The following is a 10,441-nucleotide window of genomic DNA, read 5'->3' on the forward strand; positions in this document are numbered from 1 at the left end:
TAGAGTTAGTTACCTGCCCTCAAAAATCTGTCTCTTCCAATCCATTCTACCCTCCATAGCAATCCAATTAAATAATCAGTGTGTCCCTCATTCTCTTCCTCTCCTATTTTAACTACTTCACTCTGTTCATCAGCTGCCAGGTTAAAATCAGAGTTCATCTATAAGATAAACAAATCCCTTCAATACCAAACTGTAGGGCAGGGGTTGTAGCTCAGTGGTACAGCACTAGCCTGGCATGTGTGAGGCACTGGGTTTGATTCTCAGAACCGAATATTATAAATAAATAAAATAAAGATCCATTGACAACTAAAAAAATTTTTTTAGAAACCCCAAAACCTAATTGTGGCCTCCTTTCCATCTCTCTCCAGAGCTACACTCCAGATAACATACCAATAGGAATATTCTCTCTTCATGAAACAATATTCTCCCATTTTGAACTATCCATCCTGATAACCATTTATGGATGAGAATTAAGGCTCATAGAAGTCCCTTGCACAAAGGCATACAAATAGTGATAAAACCATAGCTAGAGTACAAATTCTTCCTTTGTTATCTCTAAAGTCCTTGTAAAAGTACTTCTATTATATTTTTCAAATTCGAACTGTTTAAATGTCTAGCTCTTCCCATCAGTACAAGTATGAATTTCTCAAAGATGATCCTTTAGGATGCAAGAAAAGATTCATTTAGTCTAAAAAAAATTAAACTTTACTGAGATGAGTATAAAGATTCATACTTGGTCTCAGCTGCACACACATTAGGAACACCAGGAAAGAGTAGAAGCTTCACAAGCTAATGGGTTTACTTGTAGCATGCCAAAATATACTATAATTTGTGTGCGCTCATGTAAGTAGACATAGGGATCATTTAGTTTTAACCAAACTGACCCTCATAATTCTCTGCAAGGGTTACAAAGATAAAATAATACAAGTATAAGCCAACAAGAAATGACAAGGCTAGATGCCTAGCCTGTATAAGTTATTCCTCATCTACATTATGAATGTAGGTCAATCACATAGCACTCACTAAAAATTATTTCTACTTTGGGTTTAGGGATGTAGCTCAGTGGTACAGCACTTGCCTGCCACCTGTGAGTCCCTAGGTGTAATCCCCAGCCACACACACAAGTCACAACTTTAATGAAAACAAAAGGTACTATTAACAGAAGGTATAAATTATTCTCTCTCATCTTTCTTAAAACATCTAACTTGTGTAGTTTATCATGTATGCTAACATACTAATGTCATATTAACACATGTATGTAATTTATAAACAATTAAGCACATTAAAGTTACACGTACAAGGTTTTACTAACTAGGGAACACTCAGAATATCCACTGATTAAAGTACAGATCACATCCTTATCTTCTTCATGGTCATGATAAACCTTTCTAGTCTTTCCAAGAATGAGAGGGTATGATGAATAATGGCCCCCAAAGATGTTTGCATCCCAATCCCTAAACATATAATAAAATACATATACAGTAAATACATAATACAGTAAAAGAGACTTTGCAGATGTCATTAAATTAAGGATTTTTGAAATGGGGAGCTCAATCTGGATTGTCTGGGTGGACCCAATGTTATCATAAGAGTCATGATAATAAGAGGGAAGGAGAGGTGGATCATCAGTCATTAAACATGAGGACTGAAGCAATAGGTTGAAGTCGTGTAAGGAAAGAGACAAGAATGCAGCCAGCTCCAGAGGCTGAAAAAGTCAAAGAAATTCTCTTCTCAGAGTTTCCAGAATGAGCCGGCCCTCCCAACAACTTAACTTTAACCTGGTGAAACTGAATTTGGACTTCTGACCCCAGAACTATAAAATAATATGTATGTGTTGTTTTGAGTCTCTAAATTTATAGTAATTTGTTACAGCAGTAATAGAAAACTAATGGAGGACTCTTGGAATATGGGACTTTCTGTATTAAAAAAAAAAACAAAAACTGGTCATCTATCTTTAGGTTTTTCAATGCTCATAAACATTTGGTACACAATAAGCATGAAAAAATCTCTTTGTTGAATGATTTTATAATGAAATATATAGATAAGATATTCTCACTGTTTTACAAAAAATCTGTCATATGTGTTATTTCATTTCTTTCCCTGTGTAGTATGAATGGCATTCTGAGAACATAAAAACTAAGGTTTAAAGGAGTTTAAAGGAGTTATTGTAATGTGTCCAAGAACACGTAAGATATGGCACCATATCTTCAACATAGGCCTTCTATTTATGGTCAAAAGATCACAGTAATCAGGAGCCTATATTATGAGTCAGGCTGCTTAGATTCAAATCTAAACTACAAAATGTAATAGTTAACCCTAACCAAGTTACTTAACCTCTCTACTTACTCATCTGTAAAATGCAAAATGAAGTTAATAATACCTACCTTATAGGGTTACTAAGATTAAAGATGCTAAAATGTATAAAGTATACATTACATGCCGGACACAGAGATAGCTGACTATCATTCCTCTGTGCTGCAGCTACAGTGTATTTATATCTAGAATATTCTACTAATAATTAGGAATCACACCAAGTATACAAAAGAAAAAATAGCAACAGGAATGAATAATGAGACCGAAGTATGATGTTTCTATGGAGGCAATTTAAGATGAATAGACAAATGCAGAAGGGACACATAAACAAGATCTATACAATTAGGACATAAATAAAAATAACAAGATACAGCAAAAGTGATAGAGAAGAAACCTTAGAAACTAGAGTATTATAGTATAAACTTGCAACACTACACTCAATCTATAAAAGAGAAATAATTCACAAAATTTGAGGACAATTTCTGAATGATAAAAATGGCTACTAAGAAGAGCTCACCAACTTTAATCTTTCAAAGGTTTTATTTAGGTACCTATTTCTGTTAGGGAGGATATGGATGTAGGGAAATGACAAACCAGATCAAGACTGTTAGACCTCTGTTTAAGTCAGTGATATCATTTCGATTTTCCAAGGAAAAAGGGTTTGAAAAGAATAAAATAGACATACACCACTCCTCGTACTCAATCTCATTCATTCTTCATCACCATTCCAAATAACTCAAGCCTAAATATTCTATTTCAATGCCTTTTAACAGTTTTGCTAAAAAAAAAAAAAAAAAAAAAAAATTAAAACGTACTTAGATTGGCAGTTCAAACAAATCCCAAAATATTAACCCAAGTGTTTCTTCAGCTAAACTTTTCAGTCTTTACTTGAACCCTCAACATATGCTTTTCATTTTGTGAGTCAACAAACTTAATAGATCTGACTACTAGGCTACCTGATCTTTTCCCCTGACAGGTAGGTCATGACCTCCTCACTACTGCTGATGAAAATAAGAGGAAAAAATGCATGAGATTAAACTAAATAGCACAGTCCCCAACAATAGAAACATGACTAATTTCAAATTTACAAATGATTTCAAGAACCACATTCTAATGTTTGATTTCATTTCCACCACTGAACTGGGAAAAAACCAGTGATACTGGTGCCTATTAAATTCAAATGAAAAGTGTACCCTCTACTTTTATCAGTTATTTCAGGAAGTGCTGGTGAAGTAAAACCTGGTCTAAAGATGGGCATGATCAAGGAGAAAGTTGTTTGCAGAAACAACTCAGCAATCCCCAGAAAGAGGTGAAAATAAGCACAAGGTTTCAGTATCTCACCCACTAATTTAAAATTTGTAAGTGGATTCATCTTTTAGAGACCCTTCTTGGTATCCAACATAATACTAAAAATAGAAAAACGGGGAAAATGGCACTGGCTTTATTAAAGAGGTTCAAAATGAAAGATGAGGTCAACCTTTTTGTTCTCTAAAACTTCTATCATCCTTCTAACCCAAACTCGGGCAGTTGTTCTCAGGAGAGCAACAACTACCCCTCCGAGCTCTGGGCTCCGCCAGGCTCCCATAGACGTGAAAACACTGCTGGTGCTAGTTTCCGGGGATTTTAATAAGAGCAAATTCCCATGACCGAGAAAACACCTTTTCGCTCACAAAATGTCACACTTCCCTTTTAAAGGAAAGAAAAGTCCCTGGAAGAATTTCTTCAGAGAAGAATGACTTTTCCAAGCCTACTGATGGCAGCACCCTTGGACCCACAGCTCCCGGGGCTCCCCCTAAAAATGCCCCACGTTGTTGGAGACGTACGGAGCGCTGCGGAGCTGCGGGGACAAAGCCGTCCTCCCGCTGGCAACACGGCCCTCGCCCTCCCGCGGCCGAAAGCCACCGCACGAGCTCCGTCCACGCAGCCTGCCCCGAGCCAACCGAGCGAGCGCCCCAAGTTTCCGAGCGGCGGCCACACGTGCGACCGGCCAGGAGAAGGCAGGTGCGGACGCCGGTGAGCGCCGCGCGGGCCTGGGGACCCCGCACATCCGCCACTCCGCACACCTGAGGCGCCCGCTCCGCCCACCGGGCCTCCCCGCTCCGCTCCGCTCCACCGAGGCTCCGCGCCCAGCGCTGCCCGCCGCGCGGGGCGGGCGCGGACCTCGGTCGGTCCCCAGCCGCGGGCTCCGGAGACCCGCACCCCGAGAGCCTGCGTGACCCGGGGTGTGACTGAGCCGCCCCCTCCCCATCAGAGCTCCGCGCGGCCGCCGCTCCTCACCAGACCAGGGAGCACAGGGAGAGGCAGGAGGCCAGGGCCAAGGCCCGCTGGTACTTCTTCATCTTCTCCACCTTCTTCCCCCTGCCAGAAGGCGGCACATCCTCCCGGCAGCCGCCACTGCCGAGGCCAAGATGGAGGAGCCGGAGCAGCAGCGCGAGCACGGGCGCGAGAGCGCGAAGGGCCGCGGCGCCGGGGGAGCCGCTGCGCGGCGGCTCGAGTCCCCTCCGCGGGGCCCACGGCGGCGCCAACAGGCGCGCTTCACAGGCGGACTCCAGGGACTGCCGCTGCTGCTGCTGCGGCCGACGGTTCGCCCGCGCCCGCCCTCTCCAGCCGCCGCCGCCGCCACTGCCGCCCCATAGCCCCCCCGCCCGCCCCGGCCTGCGCTCCGTGCTGCCGGCGACCAACGGCCGCCGCGTAGTCGCCGCTCAACAGCCAATCGCTGGCGGGGCCGCGACACCTCACACTCCGCTGAGCTGGAAGGAGACGCGTCACCCGCGTCCCGCGGAGCCCGCACCCCCACCAGCCTCCGCGCGGGCCACGCCCCCTAGCCGGCCCGGCCGCGCAGCCCGAAGAACAGGACACAAAGCTGAGTCGCCGCCCCCCCACCAGGTCTCGCCCACTCGCTGGCGCGCGTTCTGGAAGTCCCGTGACGCCCGGCCTTCCGCCGCGCGGCGCCCGCCCCCTCGCACTCTCTCCCCTAGTCCGCGCAAGGCCTCCTGGGAGTTGTAGTCGGCATTCCAGAACCCTCTGTCCCTGTCGCTCCTGGAATCCACGATTTCAATATAGGAATCTATAGTTTAGCTTCTCACAGCTTTGGAATTGTTACACTCGGTTTTCCTCTTTGGGGCACATTTTTGTGATCAGCCTAGAACGCCTCGGGGACGGGCAGAAGAAAGCGGCACTAATGAAATTTAAAAGGCAGTTTTCCGAAGTCAAGGGGCCGGCCCCCAAGTCAGATGCTGATTGGCAGATGGAAAGGGGCGTGCCGAGATCTTCTCTCATCTGATTGGCCGGGATGAAGAATCTGGCTTTTCCTCCAAGCCTCCATGAAAATTTACCTCCCGCCAGATGCGGCAGATAGGGCTGCTGGGGTGGTCTTCGTTTCGTTGGTTTCGAGCTGTGGGCTCGCTGCTGTGGGGTCAAGGGCAGCTGCTGTCCCTGTCAGGGGAGTGAGTCACTCTCACACGCTCCAGATTCTGGGGTTCACCCAAGGCCGTCAGGTCCACCTACCGACTGCTGTAGTCTGGGGCAAAAAAGTGAGCGCCGCTCCACACTGAGTAACCTGCAGCGTGTCCACCCCGGCTCTCAGAAGCTAGACTTCGAGTCCGAAACTCCAAGATCTGGACCGCTTCTCTTCCCAAGCGCCTCTTACATAGCTTTCTTTTCCTGGAAGGTCGCTAACGTAGAGTCGGGGGCACGACCTTCCACTCTATGGAGAAACCACTTGGCCTTTCCTTTGGAAGCGATGGCACTCTTTACAAACTCTCACTAGGAGAAAGTTGGTCGTTACTCAGACATATTTCTTTCATTAGGTATATACAAGTATAACTCTGTGTGTTTCCCTTTTCGTCTTTGTTGTTGGAAGACTTAGAACTACCCTCCCTAGGTCATTTCCAGACAAGTTGGGGGGAAGGATACAAACTGGAGGTGTGAGGCAGAGGCTACAGTTATTTGTGCCTTGAAACATGCCATAATGTTTAGTGTGAAAAATTTCTAACGAGGTGTTCCTTGTTCGTGAAAAAAACCTTCCTTAAAATGCCAGATTAACATATAGTTTTGAGCCATGGAATTTCTTCGTGAACCTTATGTGTAGCTGTTACTATAAGCCCAGGGAACTTAAGGGTTGAACCTACTCTATAATTCTTGGAAATAACTCAATTGGTTGCTAGAGCAATTCTACCAAGTATGGTAATTTGGGTTTTAGAGGAGTTCACCCTACTTATTTTTTCTGTCAATGATTAGATAACAGTTCCAATTATCTTTGATGTCATTCTTACTATATGACAGTAAAAACCTTCCATCTCTAGTCCCCACTGTAGGAAGCAAGTATTTACCTAAAGAGCAGTATCAAATGATTAACATGCAAGTTAAAAAGCAGGTAGAAGTAATAGAAGGATGAGAATTATTAGACGTTCGCTGTCATGTTGAGCACACTTTTCTTCCAACTCTAGGAACTGTGCTGTTCAGAATAGGGAACAGGTGAGTCCCAACCAATCCTTAATAATTCACAGCCAAAGAAGTTTTATTAGAATTCATGTGCATCTGAAGCCTGGAAAGTTCCTCTCCCATCTCCTATCCTCATCCCAAACTCAGCCCATCAACTTTTAAAAATATATATTTTTACTTTTAATTGACACATGGTAATTGTACATATTTACGGGATACATTATGGCATTTCAATACATGCATACAACGTGTAATGATCAGATTGGGGTAACTAGCATATCTATCATCTTGGAACTTTATCATTTCTTGGTGTTGGGAACATTCAAAATCCTCTCTACTAGCTAATGTTCAATTAATTATTGTCAACCATGATTATCCTATTGTGGAAAACAAGTAATTCCTCGAATCCGATTATATTCTCCTCCTCCATCCCTCCTTCCATCATACCCTTCGCAGGCTCTAGTAACCACTATTCTAAACTGAGTTATTTTGACTTTCACATATAAATGAGAAGAACATGTGGTATTTGTCTGTCCTGTGCCTGATTTATTTCACTTAACATAATGTCCTTCAGGTCCATTGATGTTGCTGCAGATGATAGAATTTCATTCTTTTGTGTGGCTGAGTGACACTCCATTGTGTGTGAGTGTGTGTGTGTGTATTACATTTTCTTTATCCACTTATCTGCTGTTAGACACCTACATCGATTCTCTGTCTTGGCCATCATGAATAGAGCTGCAATAAACCTGCAAATTCAAATGTTTCTTCAACATACTGATTTCAATTCCTTTGGATATATGATCAGTAGGGGACTGCTGAATCATATAGTAGTTTTATTTCTAGTTTTTAAGGAAGCCACACACTATTTTCCTACCAACAGTGTATTACAGGTTCCCTTTCTCTAGATCCTCACCCGTATTTTTCACTTTTTTTGATAATAGTCATTTTAACTGGAGTTAGAGTGTGAATTATTGTAGTTTTGGTTTGTATTTCCCTGATGATTCATTGTATTGAGCATTTTTTTTCATACACTTGTTGTACAGTTGTATATCCTTTTTTGAGAAATGTTTATCCAGGTCTTTTGCACATTTTTAATTGGATTACTTGGGGATTTTGTTTTTGCTGTTGCATTGTTTGAGCTCTTTATATGTTCTAGAAATTAATCCCTTGACAGATAAATAGTTTGCAAATATTTTTTCCCATTCTGTAGGTTGTCTCCTAATCAACTCTGTTGATTGTTTCTTTTGCTGTACAGAAGCTATTTAGCTTGATGTAATTCTATTTGTCAATTTTTGCTTTTGTTACTATTGCTTTTAGGGTTGTATCTTTAAAGAAAAAAAAATCTTTGCCCAGACCAATGACCTGAAGCATTTATATTTTTCCAGTACTTTCAGGTGTTTGACCCATTTTGAGTAGCCTACTCCCTTCTCTTCCACCAAGTCCCTGCAATGATCTTTTGGATCATACAACTAATAGATAAATTTTCATTTATTTATTTCCTCCTTTCTTCATTTTTTTCTGTAATTAGAGGATTTTGTTGCTGTTTGCAAATGGAGCTTTATTAACACCCTTGTGTTAATAAATTTTAGCTCTATTTCAATCAGTAAATATCCTTTTTTTTCCTTTTTGCTAGTTTCATGTTCATGGTTTCATGTTAAGGCTTAATCCTTCAGTCCTATAAACTTTTTCATTTTTCTCTTTGGTACTTTATAATGTCAGTTCTCAACTCTGCTGTTGGTTCCCAGGTCTATATTACACTTCTTTTCAAGTAATTTCTGAACATATCGCTTATTCTACTATCACTTGCAACTTTACCTGCATAAAATAAAACTCCCCTGTAAATTAGTTTCTTCACCTAGCTTTCTATTGTTTTCATTCTTCCTTGTTCTAAGACCTCACATAGAGAGAATAAGAGAAGTTCCATTTCAAAACTGGTAGAAAAATATATTTTTTCTACATGGCTGGTAAATGTGTAGGAAAAAATAAAGAGAAAAAATGTGTTATAATTCAATAGATATAGAGAAATACCACCATACTTAAAAGTAAAACACATGCCAAAGAATGGCAAGAAAGAATGTAGAAAAATCAAAACGTGCATAATCTTCCAGACTGAGGCTAAGTAACCACAATCTACCACCTCTTAACTGTTCTACAATGATCCTCAACTTGGGGCAGTGTGTCCTCCAGGCTTCAGACACTAGTAGTGTCTGAAAAGTTTTGATTGTCTCACCTGGGCAGTGTCTCTGGCATCTGGTGGGTGGAGACAATTAAGCAATTATCCACAGTGACAAAAAAAAAAAAACACATTTGATCCCAAAAGCCAAAAGTGCCAAGGTAGGGAGACTCTGCCATAATGGAATCTCTCAAATCAATAAAATCTACAACCACTGACCACACACATGATAATTCATGTTCCTGCAGATCCTTGGACTATTCTGGTGTTCACAAAGAACTCACCTGCATAATGAACATGAGTCCTCCCATTCCTTAAAGGGTTAACTACACAGAAACTCTGGGTAGCTCAAGTCTCTTCCTGATAAAGATCAGAAACTCGTTTTCTGATGGTGAAAAAGAACAAGCAGATCTCACAGAAGGAGCCAATACCTTCTGGCCATCTCCTTTATCCATCTCATATACAAATCACAGTTAAGAAACCCCCCAAAAAGAACTCTTTCATGGGTAAGGTGGTGGTATTTATTAAGCAAGGTTTGGTATATTTTGATTTAGTTGAAAAATTGTCTGTTCTGTTCAAAATTACAAAATACTGAGATAGTATGAATATAAGAAGGATCTTAGAAATAGCTGTTGCCCAGTGACACGAGATGTTTCCAAAGCAAAAGCCAGTTAGAACAGAAATATCCTGGAAATCAGTAGGGGTGGTGGGAATGTCATGGAATTGAGAATAGATTAATAGACAAAAAGGGGAAATGTGACAGCACTAAAATTTTTGACTACACATAAATATAGTATAAATAGAACTTTTCTATTTTTCCCCACCTCATTTTTTCTCTATGCTATGTAAGTATGTGTATAGAATAGATACTCCCTTTCTTGAAGCAGTCTAAATTACCTTGCCAGGCTGTGAACATAGTCCCTTAAGGTCAGAGACTTCACAGAGTACCATGCTGGCTTGTACATTTCTATTTACATTGCAAATAACGAAAGGTAGGATTTCTGCTTAACAATGTATTTAGTAATCCAAAATCTAATCTTCTCTCATGGGGTTAGCATGCAAGTGTTTTGAAGATGCCCAAATTTAGTTGGAATCAACTAGACGAAAGGAATGATCGCCTATGAGTGATGGCGAAGGAAAAATCAAAGATGGTCCAATTTTGAGACATATATCCTTACATGAATAACAAAGTCCGGAGTTCCAGGTATCTTGGATCATTTTGTGCTACTGTGACAATACCTAAGACTGTGTATTTTTATAAATTAATTTACTTTTTATGGTTCTAGAGGCTCCGAAGCCTGAGGTTGAGGGGTACATTCCCTTGCTGTGTCATAACATGGTAGAAGAAATTACATGGAGGGAGGGAGGGAAAAAGAGGGAGGCCAAACTCATACTCTTATCAGGAACCCACTTTTGCAATCACCTTTCAAAGGTCCCATACTTCAATATTGTTTCACCAGGGATTAATTTCCAACACATGAACCTTAAACCATATAGCACTTGGTTTGCAGG

General features: G+C 41.6%; 1 protein-coding gene across 3 annotated transcripts in view; it reads right to left on the reverse strand.

The window, feature by feature from the left end:
- Suco (SUN domain containing ossification factor) overlaps nt 1-4,788 on the reverse strand; it is a 71,347-nt gene extending 66,559 nt beyond the window's left edge. For all 3 annotated transcript variants that reach the window (XR_006848724.2, XM_046430056.2, XM_046430057.2), the window contains exon 1: nt 4,591-4,788. Coding sequence is in view for 2 of the 3 variants with exons in the window: in XM_046430056.2 (XP_046286012.1) it covers nt 4,591-4,652 (62 nt within the window). In the remaining variant the exon portion in view is untranslated. The remainder of the gene's footprint in view (nt 1-4,590) is intronic.
- Between the last annotated feature and the right edge of the window lie 5,653 nt (nt 4,789-10,441).

The sequence above is a fragment of the Marmota monax genome, unplaced genomic scaffold (genome assembly GCF_021218885.2).
Source record: "Marmota monax isolate L192 unplaced genomic scaffold, Marmota_monax_Labrador192_F-V1.1 WCK01_AAM20220418_F8-fsc00055, whole genome shotgun sequence".
Lineage (NCBI taxonomy): Eukaryota > Metazoa > Chordata > Mammalia > Rodentia > Sciuridae > Marmota > Marmota monax.